This window comes from Gekko japonicus, unplaced genomic scaffold (genome assembly GCF_001447785.1).
Source record: "Gekko japonicus isolate JY-2015 unplaced genomic scaffold, Gekko_japonicus_V1.1 scaffold644, whole genome shotgun sequence".
In the NCBI taxonomy this organism is placed as follows: domain Eukaryota; kingdom Metazoa; phylum Chordata; class Lepidosauria; order Squamata; family Gekkonidae; genus Gekko; species Gekko japonicus.
In genome coordinates this window covers 232,749-251,723 of record NW_015160853.1, presented here as the reverse complement: position 1 = coordinate 251,723, position 18,975 = coordinate 232,749, and the positions used below count along the sequence as shown (strand labels likewise).

Genomic DNA, 18,975 nt, shown 5'->3' with positions numbered 1-18,975 from the left:
CTCATACTTCAATATCTGGTATTAGATGGCACACCTTTTAGAATATCCGAGTCCAAGCTAGAGGCTTAAGCGTTGTCTACATAGCAACCCATCGCAGTAGGGCTTGGCATAGTCAGAGCCACTGCCCCGTCGAATCAGGAAGTCAGCATGGCTTCCCTCTAGCCTATGGCTTAATTATAGTCTTTGGCCATCTGGCATCAGGTGGTCTCCCAAACCCAATCAGGGAGCTCGCTTGATAGAACCCTCCAGAAGATGACAACATCTACTCCTGCTCCTCCCTCCCATTTAGTTACAGAACTGAACACAGGTTCTCACAAATAGCCAATTACCACATTCTTGAATCCGGCCTTGAAGGAGACAAGGATGGTGTAGGCAGGGAGGCCCACTTACGGACATCTGCAGGCTGCTAGTTTTCGTGTTAACCCTTAGGGGAAATCAGGGTGCTTTGCCTCACATCCTCCCACCAATTCTCACTCCCCCTTCTTCTAAATCTAATCCAGTTTCCCTAATGGTATGTTCTGCATATAGATTGGACATAGGTAAAGGTAAAGGTTCCCTTGCTCGAAAGCCAGTCGAATCCGACTCTAGGGTTGCGGTGGTCATCTCCGTTTCAAAGCCGAAGAGCCAGCGCTGTCCGAAGACGTTTCCGTGGTCATGTGGCCGGCATGACTAAACACCAAGGCACACGGAACGCTGTTACCTTCCCACCGAAGTGGTCCCTATTTATCTACTTGCAATTTCTTGCTTTCGAACTGCTAGGTTGGCAGAAGCTGGAACTAGAGACAGGAGCTCACCCTGTCTTGCGGCACCCGGGTCTTGAACCGCTGAACTACTGACCTTCCACAGCCTGCAGTTCAGCGTCTTAACCACTTGAGCCACCGCAGATTGGACATACAGGGGTATAAAAGACCTTTGCTGACTGGAAACCACTCTGTTTCTCCGTATTTACTTGTTACTTATTTAGAATAGTTCTATGCCACCTTTTCAGAGTCATGCTCAATGCGGCTTAATTAAAAAACCCACAATATTAAAGGATGTGCCATTAAAACACAAACCCTTGGACAGAAGCAGTGTGTAAAAACCGTCTCCATAAGACAGAGGCAGAATTGGAGTCAGATGATCCTCTTGATGTGGTCAGGCGTTAAGGTTCCTCTTGCATCGGCCCCTCCACTGATTCTTCTCAATAGATCTTTGTTGCTAGCAGCGGAGCCAGCCACATGCCAGCCCTGCTCTGGGCATTTCTGGGGTACCAACTACGAGATGATGGCTTTCGCGCCCTGTAGGGTCTGCCTTTCACAAGGGAATATCTTGCAGTCAGCCACAAGCCACTCCCCCCCCCCTCGTGGCAGTCTGGCTGCCTGAGCCTTTCTAGGTCTCAAAAGATTTCCAGATTGACCTCTGAGACACTCACTTCAGCCTGGTGAACTGTGAGGAACAGATATGGACATATGAAGTGGCCTTATGGGCTCTTTTTGTAGCAGGAACTCCTTTGCATATTAGGCCACTCCCCCCTAATGTAGCCAATCCTCCAAGAGCTTACGGAGCTCTTCTTACAGGGGCTACTGTAAGCTCTTTGAGGATTGGCTACATTAGGGGTGTGTCGCTTAATATGCAAAGGAGTCCCTGATACAAAAAGACCATCTGTCAGGGTCAGTATTGTCTACTCAGACTGGCAGTGGCTCTCCAGGGTCTCAGGCAGAGGTCTTTCCCATCACCTACTGCCTGGTCCTTTTTAACTGGAGAAGCCAGGGGATTGAACCTGGGACCTTCTGCATGCCAAGCAGAGGCTCTCCCACTGAGCCCTAGCTCTTTTCCCAACATGTAACGTGTAAGGTCGGGATGCTGTATCTGTGTAACGTGTAAGGTCAGGATGCTCGAAATTGCCTCGTTTGTCCAGAAGCCAAAACAACTCTTGCTTAGAAAAGATGACCGTTTTTCGAGACGGAGAGCCTAAAATGAAGCCAAAAAGACTGCTCTTGTTTAACCGTGCTTGTTCATGTTTGTTCCTTATCCTGCTGTTTTTATCTTGTTTAATTTTTTTAAAATAAAATCTCAAAAGGGACACAGGGCTTTGATCCCTTTTTGCTTCTCTTTGTTGAGTACAATCCGGTTAAAGGAGTCTCCCTCTTATTGGATAGACAAAAAACTAGCTCTTGTAACTGGGCTACTAACAGTGCATAGGTAAAGGTTCCCTTGCTCGAAAGCTCATTTCCGTTTCCAAGTCGAAGAGCCAGCGCTGTCCGAAGACATTTCCGTGGTCATGTGGCCGGCATGACTAAGCACCAAGGCGCACGGAACGCTGTTACCTTCCCACTGAAGTGGAACCTATTTATCTACTTGCAATTTCTTGCTTTCGAACTGCTAGGTTGGCAGAAGCTGGAACTAGAGACGGGAGCTCACTCTGTCATGCGGCACACTCGGGTCTCGAACAGCTGAACTACTGACCTTCCACAGCCCGCAGTTCAGCGTCTTAACCACTTGAGCCACCGCAGAACCTTAACAGTGCATAGCTGCCCTAATTTGAGAGCTGCCAGATCTCTCCGAAAGGGACACCTGTGACACTCCACCTCCTCTGAGAGCTCCGACAGGAAGAGGAAAGAGCCAGAGACCAGGAGCACCTTAAAGACTAATGAAATTTGTGGCAGGGGGTGAGCTGTCATGAGTCAGCGCTCACTTCTTCAGATACAGCAAGAATGTGAGTCCATCTGTCCTGTATTCTGGGGAGCTGCCAGATCTCTCCGAAAGGGACACCTGTTGACACTTCACCTTTCTTGAGAGCTGCAAAAGGAAAGGAGCAAGAATCCAGGAGCACCTTAAAGACTAACAAAATTCATGGCAGGGGAGGAGCTTTCGTGACCCACTGCTCACTTCTAAAGGTATCTGAAGAATCTGAAGAAATGAGCAGTGACTCACGAAAGATCCTCCCCTGCCACATATTTTGTTAGTCTTTCAGGTGCTACTGGACTCTTGCTCTTTTCCGCTGCTGCAGACGGACTAGCATGACTACCCATCTTGATCTATCTGAAGAAGCGAGCAGTGACTCACGAAAGATCCTCCCCCGCCACAAATTGCGTTAGTCTTTCAGGTGCCACTGGACTCTTACTCTTTTCTGCTGCTACAGACAAACACAACTACCCCATCTTGATCTATCTGAAGAAGTGAGTGCTGACTCAGGAAAGTTCCTTCCCTGCCACATATTTGGTTAGTCTTTAAGCTGTTCCTGGACTCTTGCTCTTTTCTACTGCTGCAGTCAGACGAACACGGCTACCCACCTTGATCTATCTAAAAGGAAGAGTGTGCAACCCAGTGATTCTGATCTGCAGTGTTTGCAATCCGCCTCTTATGGACAGTGGGAGGGCGGCGGAGTTACTCTCGCAAGCCAGTATCCGGATTGTGTAACCTCCTCTCTCTTTCTCTCTCTCTCTAGGCCCGTCCAAAGTACTTGAACTGTATTGCAATCAGCTGCTTCTTCCTTGCCGCCAAGACTATCGAGGAAGATGAGGTAACTGTTCGCCCTCCAGGGTGAAGAGCAACGGTGCTGAATGGTGGGCGCATGTCTCGGAAAACTGCACTTAACTTGTTTGTGGTCACTGCTGCCTTGCCTCCCCCCCCCCCCCTTTGGTGGACCAGATCTGAGCAATATCTGGAACCCAAACGGGACAGGTGACATCTTTTGAGGCTTTGACTGGATACACAGAAATTGCACCACAATTTATCTGATGTATTTCACCAACTAAAAGCCTGGCGGAAGAGCTCCGTCTTACAGGCCCTGCGGAACTGCAGAAGGTTCCGCAGGGCCCTGATCTCACCTGGGAGCTCATTCCAGCCGGTAGGGGCCAGGGCTCCTGGTGAAGTGGGACTTGATGGAGAATGTTTAGATACCCACTTGGTTCTCCAGGAGGCTGCCAGGGAGAGCACAGGTTTCCTGACCACTGAGGACCCAGGTTCAGTTCTTTTACTGGGGCAAAGGCATGATCAGGCCAGGGCGTCTCCTTGGAGACGCTTTGAGAGCCAGCCGGGGGCTCAGTGGGTCACTGAACCAAGTCCCTAGGAGCTTCCCGGCCCTTGTGTGCATTTAAAAATGGCCGGTTGTTCGCTGCCCCCTCCTCTCTTTGAATGTGAGACGGACGGAGGCATCGAAAGGCTTCCTGGGAGGCTTCGAGGCCCCGACTAGGCCGAGTCCCGCTGAGCTTCACCAAGGCAAGTCCCTCCTGTGGCTTTGGCCTCATCTCCTGGGAACGTTCACTGAAGTATCGTTGTTCGCGTCCTTCTCAGCCTTTTCTTGTTTCAGTTCCGTGCTCTTTCTCTCCCCCAGAGGATTCCAGTACTGAAAGTGTTGGCCAGAGACAGCTTCTGTGGGTGTTCCCCAGCAGAAATTCGCCGAATGGAGAAGATCATTCTGGATAAACTGAACTGGGACCTTCACACGGCCACCCCGCTGGATTTCCTCCACATTGTAAATATGCTGTTCAGGCCGCTTCTGGTTGCTGCCTGTGGCTGGTGTCGCGGGAGGGGGTGGAGGGGAGGACAGGAAGAGAGAGTAGGAGGTGCCCAGGGAAGGGGGAAGGAGGCAAAGGGAGGGGGGGGCCTCCGTGGGGGCTGGAAACGTTGGAGGCTGGAGGAGAGGGTGGGAATGTCTGTTACGGCTGTTGCCAGGCAGCATTACCTAAGAAGGGCCTTTGGGGTCAAGTGAACTCAAAAGTGTTTTCTGTGGCCGTGTTCCTCCTCGGCAATGCTCCCTCTAAGCTGTGGAGTCCTGTGAGCAAAAATTCTACTTTGTGACTTGAGCTCCTGGCATTAAAGTTGTGAGCGGGCGATTGGGCTGCTGCATAAATCAGTTTGCTCTGGAGCCCAGCCTTCCTGAGCTCAGACAAAAATGCGTGAGCCGGAGGCTAGCTCACACTGACTCAGCTTGGAGGGAACACGGCTCCTCAGTGCAGGAAATGGGCGTAGAACTGAGCATGCTGGGAACTTCGCCTTCCATTAAAAAAAAGTTTTTAGCCCTTATGTTTTGAAGGTGGCCGTTTGTTTCATGGCTTTGTCTAGTGGAAACGTTGGAAGCTGAGACCAAAGGGTAGACATCGTTTATTTTATTTATTTATTTTGAGATTTATATCCCGCCCTTCTAAGCGGCTCAGGGCGGCTAATGCTGGATTAAATAGATAAAATACAATAAAACAATATTACATATCATAACCCCTTATGGCTCTTTGCCCCTCCTGGGACTTAATTTGCACCCTTTGGTCAGGATCTTTTGTTCCCCCTCCCCCCCTTGCTTCATCTCTCCCCCCCCCCAATGCATTGTTTCCAAGGAAAGCAAAATCTTTCTCTGCACCTTCCTCTTTAAAATAAAATCAAAACCAAGAGAATTGCTGCTGTTTGGGGGCATGCCTGTGCAATTGTTTGGAAGTGGTTTCAGACCTGCCCTTGGTTTTCCATCAAGGACTCTTGAGAACTGTGTGAATAAAGCAACATAAGAACATAAGAGGAGCCCTGCTGGATTAGACCAGTGGTCCATCTAGTCCAGAATCCTGTCTCACACAGTGGCCAGCCAGTTTCTCTGGAGGCCGAGGCCTTCTCCTGATGTTGCCTCCTGGCTCTGGGATTCAGAGGCTTAGTGCCTCTGAACGTGGAGGTTCCCTTCAGCCACCATGGCTAGTAGCCACTGATAGAGTTATCCTCCCTAAATCTATCTAATCCCCTCTTCAAGCTGTTTGTTCCTGTGGCCATCACTACATCCTCTGGCAGCGAATCCCACATTCTAATCGCTCTCCGTGTAAAGCAGTATTTCTTTTGTCTGCCCTGAAATCTACATCCAATAATGTTGTGGAACAAAGTGTTCCATCCCTGCCCAGAAGGAGTATAGCTACTCCTTCCAGGCACGTATGGATTGTGCAACCCAGGGACACATCGCCTCCCTGACAAGTTCATCTGTTCGATCTCAACCACACACACACACACAATTAGGCATAGAAGTTAGTGCCGTTTATGGAGTCATTCAGTACCATGTTCAGTCACGAGGGCCAGGGAAGCAGGCATTTCTCATGTAATGGTTTAATTTTGGTGGCGTCTCCCGCATGGAACCATTCCTCACCACTTTCCTTGCTAAAGGGGCAAATGCATTTCTTGGTGGTATGTTTCCCATCGCTGGTTTCCAAATAAAAGCGATGTTTCAAAGCTTATGAAACCGCTTTAAAGCCTGTTTCAGAGGATGGCTGTGTTGGTCTGCAGGACAACAGCGACATTTGAGTCCAGTAGTAGCACCTGAAAAGGTAAAGGGTAAAGGTTCCCTTGCTCGAAAGCCAGTCGAATCCGACTCTAGGGTTGCGGTGCTCATCTCCGTTTCCAAGCCGAAGAGCCGGCGCTGTCCGAAGACGTTTCCAAGGTGCACGGAACGCTGCTACCTTCCCACCGAAGTGGTACCTATTTATCTACTTGCAGTTTCTTGCTTTCAAACAGCTAGGTTGGCAGGAGCTGGAACGAGAGACGGGAGCTCACTCCGTCATGCGGCTCCCACGTCTCGAGAGTCAAAGCTCCCTTCGTCCCTTCTCCCTTGGTACCTAACCGAGGGAGCGTCGCCTCTCTAAAACTGATGCCCCGAAAATCTTGTTGGCCCCTAAGGTGCTACTGGGCCCAAATCTCGCTTTTAAAGCCTGTGGCCGTCATAGAACCGTAGAGGTGGAAGGGACCTCCAGGGTAATCTAATCCAACCCCCTGCACAAGGCAGGAGATTCACAAATACCTCCCCCCCACACACACACCCAGTGACCCCTGCTCCAGGCCCAGAAGATGGCCAAAAAAGAAAAAGAAAACCCCTCCAGATCCTGGCCAAACGACATCCTCTCACAAGAAGCTGCCTTATACTAAATCAGTTCCTTGGTCCATCAAGGTCATTATTGTCTGCTCAGACTGGCCATGGCTCTTTAGGGTCTCAGGTCTTTCCCATCACCTACCGCCTGGTCCTTTTAGCTGGAGATGGCGGGGATCAGCGTTCCCTCTCAGCTGAGTTAGCGTGAGCCGGCTCACGGTCTTTTAGCCTCCGGCTCACACACTTTTGTCTCAGCTCAGGAAGGAGGGCTCCAGAGCAGACTACTTTATGCAGCAGCCAGATTGCTCCTCACCAGGGTTCTCAAGCAAGAGGTGGCTCTGTCTGCCCAGCACAGCAATCCTTCTGAGTCCCCCTTTTTGGGTTAACCCCGCCTGTCTTTTGTCCCCCTCCCGAAATCCAGTTCCACGCAGTCGCCTTGTCCACCAGGCCGCAGCTGCTGACCCCCTTGCCCAAGATGAACCCCTCCCAGCACGTGGCCCTGCTCACCAAGCAGCTGCTCCGCTGCCTGGCCTGCTACCAGCTCCTGCAGTTCAAAGGCTCCTTGCTGGCCTTGGCCATCGTCAGCCTGGAGGTGGAGAAACTGATCCCCGATTGGCTCGCCCTCATCATCGAACTGCTCCAGAAGGCACAGGTGAGGCTGCGGCGGGCGGCCCCAGGGCATTGTGGGAAACCGGCCCTTTTCCCATTGGAAGGGCAGTCTCGCACTTAGCCTGAGCTCGAAGCTGTTTTGACAGGGAGGCGAGTTAAACTTCTGGCCTGGTAGCAAGAGGGCAGGACTCTTTCTGGTTCTAGAGAAGAAGAAGGGAAGAGATTGGATTTATACCCCGCCCTTCACTACCCAAAGGAGTCCCAGAGTGGCTTTCGATCTCCATTCCCTTCCCCTCCCCACAACAGACACAACAGTTGTGGGGAGGGGAAAGGAGTTTTTAAGCCGCTCTGATACTCCTTCGGATAGTAAAGGGCAGGGTATAAATCCAGTCTCTTCTTCTTCTTCAAATAAATAAATAGACCTTTGGAAATGACGGGTGGAATTTTGTGAACACTTAACTTGGGAGTGAGCCCCGTTGCCTCTGGATAAAAGTGCACAGACATCTAGCACATGTGTGTTCTTCTACTGGGCATTGATGTTTTGGGTGGGTCGTGTGTGCCCTGTGTGCACAGAGGAGGGGGGGGACAGTCTGATACATCCAGGGCCCAGCCGGGGTGGCCAGGTCTGGGTGGGGGAATACCTGGAGATTTGGGGGCGGAGCCTGTAGAGGGCGGTGTTTGGGGCGGGGGCAGGGCCTCAGCAGAGTGCAAAGGCCTAGAATCCATCTTCCCAAACGGTTTTCTTCAGGGAAACTGATCTCTCTCGTCTGGAGAACTGTTGTAATAGCAGGAGATCTCCAGAGCCCCACCTAGAGGTTAGTACAGAAACTGAGGGTCACAAGTGTTAGGAAGATACAGACAGATATATAACATTGTGTGTAATAAGATAAATCTATTTTGTGCTTTTTATTTTATTTTATTTTTTATTTTTCTATACTGTTTTATAAATATTGGTGTCAAGTATTTCAAAACATAGATTCACCACAACAATAGGTCAAAGGGCAGGTTGAACACTATGTACACTACGTACAAACATTCAGTCAGCGCTTTGTCAGTTTCACAAACACTGATCCAAATGGACAAGGTGCTGTTTGAATGTTTGTACGTAGTGTACATAGTGTTCAACCTGCTCTTTGATCTATCGTTGTGGTGAATCTGTGTTTTGAAATACTTGACACCAGTGTTCCCTCTCGGCTGAGTCAGTGTGAGCTAGCTCACAGTTTTTTAGCCTCTGGCTCACGCCTTTTTGTCTTCGTTCAGGAAAGGCTGGCTCCAGAGCAAACTAATTGATGCAGCAGCCAGATCGCCTGTTCACAACTTTAATGCTGGTAGCTCACAAAGTAGAACTTTTGCTCACAAGACTCCACAGCTTAGAGGGAGCACTGCTTGACACCAGTATTTATAAAATAGTACAGAATTTAAAAAATAAAAAGCACAAAATAGATTTACCGTAAGTATACCTTTATTACAAATGGTGTTATATATTTTTCTATACCCACCTGGAGGTTGGCAGCCCTAGGCCCAGTCAGAGTTCTCTCAGCCCCACTGACCTCACAGGGTGTCTGCTGTGGGGAGGGGAAGGGAAAGGAGATTTTAAGCCGCTCTGAGACTCCCTTGGGTAGTGAAGGGCGGGGTATAAATCCAGTCATCATCTCCTCCTTCACCGACCCCTCCTTTCTGCTTCTTCCTTCCTCTGTCCCAGATGGACAGCTCGCAGCTGATCCACTGCCGGGAGCTCGTGGCACAGCACCTTTCCCCTCTGCCGCCTTCCCTGCCGCCCAACTCCATCTACGTCTACAGCCCCCTGAAGCACAACCTGGTGACCTGCCAGGCGGGAGCCCTCCGATTCCACCCCTCCTCCTCCGCCGCCCCGGGCCCAGACCCCAAGGACAACCGCAGACCAGAAGTGCCAAGCCGCAGCTCCGCTCCGCTGTGCCGGCGCCGGCCGGCCCCCGGCAGGTGCAAGCTGGCGACGGCCAAGCGCAAAGTGGAAGAGATGGAGGTGGACGACTTCTACGACGGGATCAAGCGGCTCTACAACGAGGAAAACGCCCTGGAAGGGGTGGCCTTGGAAGGGAAGGCCGCCTCGGCCTGCGGCACTGACGTCTCGCGGCAAGGCGGGGGCGTGTCCCCCTGCCCACCTCTGCAGCCCGTGTCTGTCATGTAGTCACGCGCCCGCCCCCGCTCCTTCGGAGGAAAGCTGCTATGTCTCGTGCGCGTGCAACATCAGGCAACAGCTGGCCAGTAGAGCGTAGGCGGTACCTTACGGCTCTGATTGTTATAAGCATACAAAAGAAGGATAGTATCAGAGTTTAATACCTCTCCTCCCCCCCCCCCCAAACCCCACCTTGTGCGGCTAATGATAGTTCACCCTTTATTTAAGTATTTAAAAACAAAAAAGTATATAAAAAAACCTTTTTAAAAGACCCAAAACCACACAAAAAAAGTAGCAGAAAATTTTTTATTTCTTTCTCGTGTTGTCTGTTCCGATGTTTTTAATCTATTGTTGTGTATTGTACCCCCCTCCCCCCCATCTGCTGTGTTGGAGAGCTCACACGATGTGCAAAAAAAGGACCCTGTTCTAATTTTCCAGCAATGCCACCTCTCCAGATTCTGAGTTTTGCATCGTTTTGAGGACTTCCTTTCCTGAATCCTTTAAAAAAGAAGAAGAAGCAGCTCTCTGATTGTCTTGTGCATGATTTTTCTGTACTTCTGCACTGATTACTTAGATTAACCTTTCCTTTCGTTTTTTAAAAAAACGCAAAACTCTCCTTTTCTATCATTTAGCACTTTGGTGTTTAAAATGTGTTATTTAAACCTAGATCTGCATTTAAAATTTAAGGAATTAAAGGGGGGCCAGGGGGGAGGCCCTGCTTGGTATCTGCCCGGCACCAAAAAAACGACAGCCGTGTCAATGGAAGCCTGAAGATGCGCCGGTCCTGGGGAATTTCTCCTCAGATTCTGGTTTTAGGTCACCTTCAGGCAAGAGTTGGCAGGTCTGAATGGCTTACCCAAAGCAGGCAGCACTCTGAGTGACGGCCCAAGCCAAAAGGTAACATTGCAGTGACCCCATCTCGTGCAGCGAAAACAAGGACGTTCATGACGAACGGCGGCATTGCCTGGCGTCCGCATGGGGGCATTTTCGCTGCACGTGAAGGATCAAGCAAAGATTCCCTTCTGCTTCTCTCCCCCCCTCCTTCAATTTTGACATTCGCGTCGCTTTTTAACGAGAAGTCCGGGGAGGGGGAGGGGCGAGCGCCAAGGTTTCCCCAAAGAGTTCCGTTCTTTAGCCTCCCTGCTCTGCTTCTCGGGATTCTCTCCGTTTCAAAGTTCTCTCCGCAGCCCTTTGGAAGGTATTTGCTTTCGGCGGCCAGACTCAGTTAAGCCTCCTGGTAGCAATAAAAACGTTGTCCTTGGACGGCCTCGTCTCCTGTGTTTTTTTAACGCCTTGGGCCAAAATGGGGTGGGGCGGAATTGGATGAAGGGATTCACAAGCCTTCAGCCGTTGTCTCTTCCGTGTCCGGCCCCTGCTCTGTCTTGTCTTCCGCAGGGACTAAGGGAACTCCTCCCGTTCCACAATGCACTTCATCAGTCCCACCCAAGTTCGGTGGCCCCTTGCACGTCTTTGGTGCCGGGTGTAGTGTGTTTTGACCCACTCAGCCTGGAGGAAGCTGACAGGTTGCTCGTATCGGTGCGCCCAACCACATGCGACCTTGATCCGTGCCCCTCCTGGCTCATTAAAGCAGGCCACGAGGGGTTTCGAGGTGCACTGCGGGAGATTGTCAATAAGTCCCTCGTTGAGGGACGATTCCCCGGAGCACTCAAGGAAGCGATGGCCCATCCTCTCTTGAAAAAATCATCTTTGGACCCAGCCGAATTGGCCAACTATTAGCCGGTTTCCAATTTGCCCTATTTGGGCAAACTTATCGAGAGGGCGGTAGCGTCACAGCTACAGGGTTACCTGGATGAGGCTTCCATCCTCGATCCCTTCCAGTCCGGCTTTCGCCCAGGCCACAGGACGGAGACGGTGCTGGTCGCTCTGACGGACGATCTCCGTAGGCATCTGGATCGAGGTGGCGTGGCGGCACTGGTGGTGTTAGATCTGTCGGCTGCGTTGGATACGGTCGACCACCAGTTGCTGGCCCGCCGCCTCGCCGATGTGGGGATTCAGGGGCTTGCTCTCCAATGGTTTGCCTCTTTTCTCCAAGGTCGGGGGACAGAGGGTGGCGATTGGGGACCAGCCTACATTGGTAGAATGCCTACAAGGTGAGCTCCACCAAACAATCGGGTAGCTGTAGCCAATCAGGGCTCAAGGACTGGATTCAGGCAGAAGCCTCCGGGATTCAAGAACACCACAAAAGAATAGTAGTGTGTTTTATTATGAAATTTGTGCAGGAATAGTTGATGAAAGAGGAGTGAACAGTGAGGGTGAAAGTAATACAGCTCAAGTCTAAACTAAGCACATTTACAAGCACTGGCTCAAGATCCAGATGTTACCCTGTAAGACTGAGGCCAGTAGAGTTCCAAAGTCCAAGATAAGGTTTCTGTTGGTATGACCCATACAAAACAAGAAGGGTCCCAAAGTCAGATGTAATCCAGACACGGGACAAAACTAGAATGAGAGATATGTCCCATACCCAATGACGTGCATTGGCCTGATTCTAGTTAACCAATCAAATGTTATAGGAGATGATGTCACTTGACCAATCAAGTCTGTCGTTAAACAGGCGCTCTGACTCCTCATCCTCTAATGTGATTTGTGCCATCACATGTCAGCAGTGCCCCTCCACCCTCTACATTGGACAAGCAGGCCAGTCCTTACAACAAAGAATAAATTGACGTAGTCTTGACATTAGAAACCAGAACATTCAAAAACCAGTGGGGGGACATTTTAACCTTCCAGGACATTCAGTTGCTGACCTAAGAGTGGCAGTTCTCTGAAAGGAATTTCAAAGGGAGATTAGAAAGACTGCTGAATTGCAACTGATAAGGAAGCGCAAGACCATGCATCCTCCTGGACTGAATTGAGACCTGGGTTTCCTGTCTCATTACCAATGCTGATTTCTACCCCTCTACTACCCCTCTGCATATCACACTGAATCCAATCACGCCTGCTATTGTCATTTGCCTGCTAATGTCATTCGGCAACTGAAATCGCTCCACTTTCCAAAATATAGGACAGATGGACTCACATTCTCGCTGTATCTGAAGAAGTGAGCAGTGACTCAGGGAAGCTCCTCCCCTGCCACAAATTTTGTTCGTCTTTAAGGTGCTCCTGGACTCTTGCTCTTTTCTACTCACCAATGAGATGGGGTTTGCCAGTTAAAGTGAACACCCTGCAGCTGCATTGGGTCAGACCGAACAAACGACTTCTCCCACCCGGGGTCTCCGCCACGAAGAAGAGTGCAGCCTCCTAGATTCTTGTGGCCTTGAAACTGGCAGGCCTAACGGTGTGACCGGCACTGGGGTTACCTCCGGCCTCCTTTATCTGAGTTTCTGAAGCCAAAAGCCGCTTAACCTAAGTTTTCAGAGAAAGATATTTCCGGGTTTTTTTCTAGGTTTTTTTCTAGGCCCATAGCTACAGTGGGGCATCTTGGGGCTGGACCCCCCCTGACTTACCACCCAGGCCTCCTGACTTCCCGTCCAGCCAGTTTATTTTTCTCTTGCGTCATGGCTGCGCTGAGCCACCATCTTGCTCTGCACGCCCCCCCCCCGCTCAATTGCTTTTTTAAACCTCACCTGGAGTCCTGTGTCCAGTTTTGGGCGCCACATTTTAGGGAGGGTGTTGACAAGCTCAAGCGTGTCCAGAAGAGGGCAACCAGGATGGTGAGAGGGTTTGAATCCAAGTCTTACGAGGAAAGGCTGAAAGAGTTGGGGATGTTTAGCCTGGGAAAGAGAAGGCTTAGAGGGGACATGGTGGCAGTCTTCAAGTATTTGAAGGGCTGTCATGTAGAAGATGGAGCAGATCTATTCTCTCTTGCTCCGGAGTGCAAGACTAGAGCTAATGGGTGGAAATGACGAGTCGATACTGGCTAAGTATCAGGAGAAACTTCCTCACTGTAAGAGTGGTTGAGCAGTGGAACAGACTGCCTCGGGAGGTGGTGGATGCTCCTTCGCTGGACGCTTTCAGGCAGAGGCTGGACGACCATCTTTCAGGTATGTTGTAGGTATGTAGGGCTTTCGGCTATGCTCCTGCAGAGTGCAGGGGGCTGGACTAGATGACCTGCAAGGTCCCTTCCAACTCTAACATTCTGTGATTCTATACTCTCTTGTCACTCTTGACACAGCCGGGGGGGGGGGTTGGGGGTGCCCCTTGACTTATTTAAATGCCCCCTTAAGTTAAAAAAAACCCCTGGCTACAGCCCCGGGCCATTGTTTGAAATGAACGAGAAACTGCTTGGGCCAGTTGTACTTTCTCTCAGCCGCTGCTACCTCACAGGGTGGTTGTGAGGACAAAATGGAGGGCGGGAGCACTACCCTGTGTTCTTTGGAGGATAGGCGGGGTACAAATGTACCAGATCAAAACCCAGTGGTGGTGGTACAGGCCAGACGGTTGCAATTTCCGTGTCTTACCCCCTGCCCCGGTCTGGAATGGAAGCACTGGAATCCATTTTATTCTGCGCCATCTTCCCATGTATCTGCACATCCTCAGAGGGAGGCAGGCTAAGCAATTGGTAAATCCCAGTAGATGTTCTCTACTTTAATCAATGCTTCAACTTTGTTCTTTGCTGTCTTCCTACAGTGGAATTTTCCGGCCCCGCGTCGGTTCCTCCCATTTATCTTCTGTTGCTCAAAGATGTTACGATCCAGAACCCAACATTTCTCCGATCCTTGACCATGATACACATTTGTTTCAACACACTTGGATCCTGCAAGCAGGAGAATGTGTAGGAAAACGCAGCAAAAACAGCCCGGAAATGCCCAGAAGGATGTGCACCAATGAGAGGCTTTTAACGAAAGCCTCTACCGCCCTCCAGTGGATCCAGTTGCTACTACTGTCTACATTATTTCAGACTGAGGATTTAAACCAGATTTTTTGGTAAGAGGTTGAATGCCGATGGTAAACAAAACTGCATTATAATCTTTTTGTACAGCAGGAGGGGACATTTTATCTCTTCATACGTTTTTGGAAGTAACACTGCTTTTACAGACCCTTAACTCCCCCCCCCCCACTGCCATACATTTTTGACCACTAGTTTTAAAATATGACAGATCTAATGGTGGTAGGGTTTTAGGGTTTTTTTTTGGTCATTTGGCCAAATTATGGTGACCCATCATGGGATTTTCAAGGCAAGAGACATTCAGAGGCGGTGTGCCACTGCCTGCCTCCGTGTCATGCCCCTGGGATTCCTTGGCCGTCTCCCATCCAGTATTAACCAGGGCTGACCCGGCTTAGCTTCCGAGATCCAACGGGATCGGGCTACCCTGCGCCATCCAGGTCTGGTGTGGGTAGTAAACACAAAGCAAAAAATGGTTATTTGTTGTGTGCAGAGACTGTGTACTTGGAGACAGACCCAGGTGACAGTTTCAAGGTCCCGCCTTGGTATCCAGATGGACTTTGGTCTGATCCAGCAAGGCGGTTTCTACTGCTTTAAGCCGGAAGAGCCCAGGCAGCCTGAGCATCATGGGAATGATCTTGCACCCGCCGTGGGAGAGGGAGGCCGAGGCAGGGATTCAGCAAGCCCTCCGATCAGACTAAAGCGCAGGAGCAAACGGAGGCGGAACAGCCAGCCGTGTTTCGAATGGTTCAGCTGCATTCCTCCCATAACTGGAGAGCTGTTCTAGAGCTTTCCCTGCTAGGATAGCCGTTCAATAAAAAGGAGGGTGAACTGGTGTGGTAGGACAGCTAAGAATCTTTGACTAGGGTGAGGAATCCCGGGTTCAAATTCTTGTTCAGCCCCGCGGCTCGTGGTTGATCGTGAGTCAGTCACCTTCAGCCAAACTACCTTACAGGATTCTAGTGAGGGCTCAAACGGGGAAAGAGAAGAGAAAGAGAGGAGATTGGATTTGTACCCCGCCCTTCACTTGGAGTCTCAAAGCGGCTTACAAACTCCTTTCCCTTTCCCTCCCCACGACAGACACCCTGTGAGGTAGGTGGGGCTGAGAGAGCTATGACAGAAACTGCTCTTTTTCAATAACAGCTGTGCCAGAACTATGGCTTGGCCAAGGTCATCCAGCCAGGTGCAAGTGGAGGAGTGGGGAATCAAACCTGGTTCTCCCAGATTAGAGTCCGCGCACTTAACCACTACACCAGACTGGCTTTGGGGGAAGTGGGAGAGGGAATCATCTACACTGTCCTGAACATGGAGGAAGGGCAAGAGAGAAAAATGAGATCGGGTGAGCTCCGTTCTACTCGTGGTGATCAGTCTGATGATGTTTTAGCACAGTTCAGTTGGTGGCACATATCATTCCCATTTCACCAGACACACACTTTCAGTGTTCCCTCTAAGCTGAGTTAGTGTGAGCTAGCTCACAGCTTTTTAGCCTCCAGCCTCAGCTCAGGAAGGAGGGCTCCAGAGCAAACTAATTTGTGCAGCGGCCAAATTGCCCGCTCACAACTTTAATGCCAGGAGCTCACAAAGCGATTTGGCTACTGCATAAATTAGTTTGCCCTGGAACCATCCTTCCTGAGCTAAGACAAAAAATCTGTGAGTTGGAGGCTAAGAAACTGTGAGCTAGTTCACACTAACTCAGCTTAGAGGGAACACTGGTTACAAGTTCTCTCAGAGCTGTTCTCTCATGGGCAGTTTCTGTCAGAGCTCTCTCAGCCCCCCCAAACTAACTTATGCAGCAGCCAAATTGCTCACTCACAACTTTAATGCCAGGAGCTCACAAAGCAATTTGGCTACTGCATAAATTAGTTTGCCCTAGAACCATCCTTCCTGAGCTAAGACAAAAATCTGTGAGTTGGAGACTAAGAAACTGTGAGCTAGCTCACACTAACTCAGCTTAGAGGGAACACTGGTTGCAAGTTCTCTCAGAGCTGTTCTCTCATGGGCAGTTTCTGTCAGAGCTCTCTCAGCCCCACCTACCTCACAGGGTGTCTGTTGTGGGGAGGGGAAGGAGTTTGTAAGCCGCTCTGAGACTCCTTTGGGTAGCGAAGGGCGGGGTATAAATCCAATCTCCTCTTCTTCTTTTACCTCACAGGGTGTCTGTGGTGGGGAGGAGAAGGGAAAGGAGTTTGTAAGCCTCTCTGAGACTCCCTTGGGTAGTGAAGGGCGGGGTATAAATCCAATCCCTTCTTCTTCTTCTTCTTTTACCTCACAGGGTGTCTGTTGTGGGGAGGGGAAGGGAAAGGAGATTGTAAGCCGCTCTGAGACTCCTTTGGGTAGTGAAGGGTGGGGTACAAATCCAATCTCCTCCTCCTCTTCTTCTCTTACTCCCCCCAGAACAAAATTTCAGGGGGTTTAGTAGGCTATAGCAGGAGGGGTGGGGGAGGGAGTCCTGTTCTGCAAAATCCACAACTGGTTGGCAACATTTCTGGTGTTTCTAACACTTATCAGGTGGTATCAATGGCTGCCCGACGGCACCACTCTTCCCAAAAAACCTCAAATCTGAGCATCGTATCTAGGTAGACTGAGGAAAGGCTGGAGAGTTTGAGACTTTTCAGTTTAGAAAAGAGAAAACTAAGGGGGGGGACATAATAGAGGTTTATAAAATTATGCCTAGGGTGGAGGGAGTTGACCAAGAGAAATTTTTCTCCCTCTCCCAGAATAGTAGAACTGGAGGGCATCCAATGAAGATGATGGGCAGGAGGTTCAGGATGGACAAAAGGAAATACTACTTTACACAGAAAGTGATTAAAATGTGGGATTCGCTGCCAGAGGACGTAGTGATGGCCACACGAATAAACCGCTTTAAAGGGGGATTAGACAGACTCATGGAGGATAAATCTATCAATGGCTACTAGCCGTGGTGGCTGAGGGGAACCTCCACTTGAATATGCACTAACCCTCTGAATCCCAGAGCCAGGAGGCAAGATCAGGGGAAGGCCTCGGCCTCTCTGACATGTTGTTGGCCCTCCAGAGGCACTGGTTGGCCGCTGTGTGAGACAGGATGCTGAACTAGATGGATGGACCACTGGTCTGATCCAGCAGGGCTCTTCTCTTCTTATGTCCCCCTCCTTAATTTGGCAGTTCTCCTGTTTCTATTAGCCTTTGTGCTGTCTTTGGTGGCCTACGAACGACACTTCAGAAGCAAGTGTGTGATTGTGTTGATCTTACCCAAGGGGCGGGGCAGATTCGTTCTGAATAAGGTAAGCGCATGAACCTTCCCCTCGTAACTGCTGAGGCGTGGGCAATTGATCTGGCCAGAATGAACGCTCTGAAAAGGCTTTGGGAAGTCAACAGATAGGTATAGGAGGGAAGAGATTTTGGAGGGGGGAATACCCCCAAATTGGGATGAACAGGTGTGGCGTGCTCTAAAAGCAGAGCTCCAGTGATCAATTAATTTTACACAATTTCTCATCATGAAGGCCCAGGTCCTGGATAGAATCCAGGTCAACACTGAAATCCAGGAGTTTCTCAAAGATGGATAATTTTTGCATACAGTGGTTTCAATTATACTTTCTTAAAATTTGTATTTTAAGTAGCATCGTAACCCCATAAGCTTCCTTTTTAAAAAGGAGAACAGAGTTTTTTTTTTAAAGTCTTAAATGAAGACTGATAAAGGAAATTACTTGAATGGGATGTGTTATTCCATCATCAAGTTGCAAGGCCGGTTTGCTGCGTTTTATTTACACACACCAGAGACGAAGCCTTACTTGATCGGGAAGAAACCCTTGACACGGTGACTTGGCTACTGGAGAACCAACCCCTTGAGAGGAGCTCTGAGAAATGAAACCACTTTCCCCCTAGATAATCCCTGAAAATGCCGCTGATTGTCCCAAAAGGGAGCTGGGGTGGCCGGGGAAGAATGTTGGGGCCATTTCACACATTACGTTCAAGGCAAACCGGGACCGCCACCCAAAGTACACTGAACGGGGAGCTGGAACCAATGCCCCCTCTAAGCTCTGGAGTCTTGTGAGCAAACATTCTCCTTTTGTGAGTGACTGGCATTAAAGTTGTGAGCGAGCGATTTGGCTCCTGCATAAATTAGTTTGCTCTGGAGCCCTTCCTGAGCCAAGACAAAAATGTGTGAGCCGGAGGCTAAAAAGCTGTGAGCTAGCTCACACTAACTCAGCTTAGAGGGAACACTGGCTGGAATCAATATTTGCTCCACAACGAACAAATGTGCTTGTATCTTAGGATGCTTGCCTGTGTATGCCCAAACATATAATGTATGGATCAGTTGTTAGGTGTGCCCTGCCTTCTAGGAACATGGCAGCCTGTTCTATATATTCTGTTAGGCAGAGGACTGGATCCAATGGTGATCTTCCAGTGACGGAAGCAATTTCTGTCGGCAGAACGGGACTTCAGTTTGGTGTAGTGGTTAGGGGCATGGACTCTAATCTGGGAGAACCGGGTTTGATCCTCCCATTCCTCCACATGCAGCTGCTGGTGTGACCTTGGGCCAGTCACAAATTCAGAGCTGCTCTCTCAAGAGCAGTCCTCGGAAGA

General features: G+C 50.0%; 1 protein-coding gene across 2 annotated transcripts in view; it reads left to right on the top strand.

Moving 5' to 3' along the window:
• Nucleotides 1-9,680, top strand: part of CCNI (cyclin I) — a 98,131-nt gene extending 88,451 nt beyond the window's left edge. For both annotated transcript variants that reach the window (XM_015421201.1, XM_015421209.1), the window contains exons 4-7: nucleotides 3,428-3,502; nucleotides 4,316-4,456; nucleotides 7,230-7,460; nucleotides 9,120-9,680. In XM_015421201.1, the coding sequence (XP_015276687.1) occupies nucleotides 3,428-3,502; nucleotides 4,316-4,456; nucleotides 7,230-7,460; nucleotides 9,120-9,584 (912 nt within the window). In that variant the 3' untranslated portion in view covers nucleotides 9,585-9,680. The remainder of the gene's footprint in view (nucleotides 1-3,427; nucleotides 3,503-4,315; nucleotides 4,457-7,229; nucleotides 7,461-9,119) is intronic.
• Nucleotides 9,681-18,975: the final 9,295 nt, after the last annotated feature.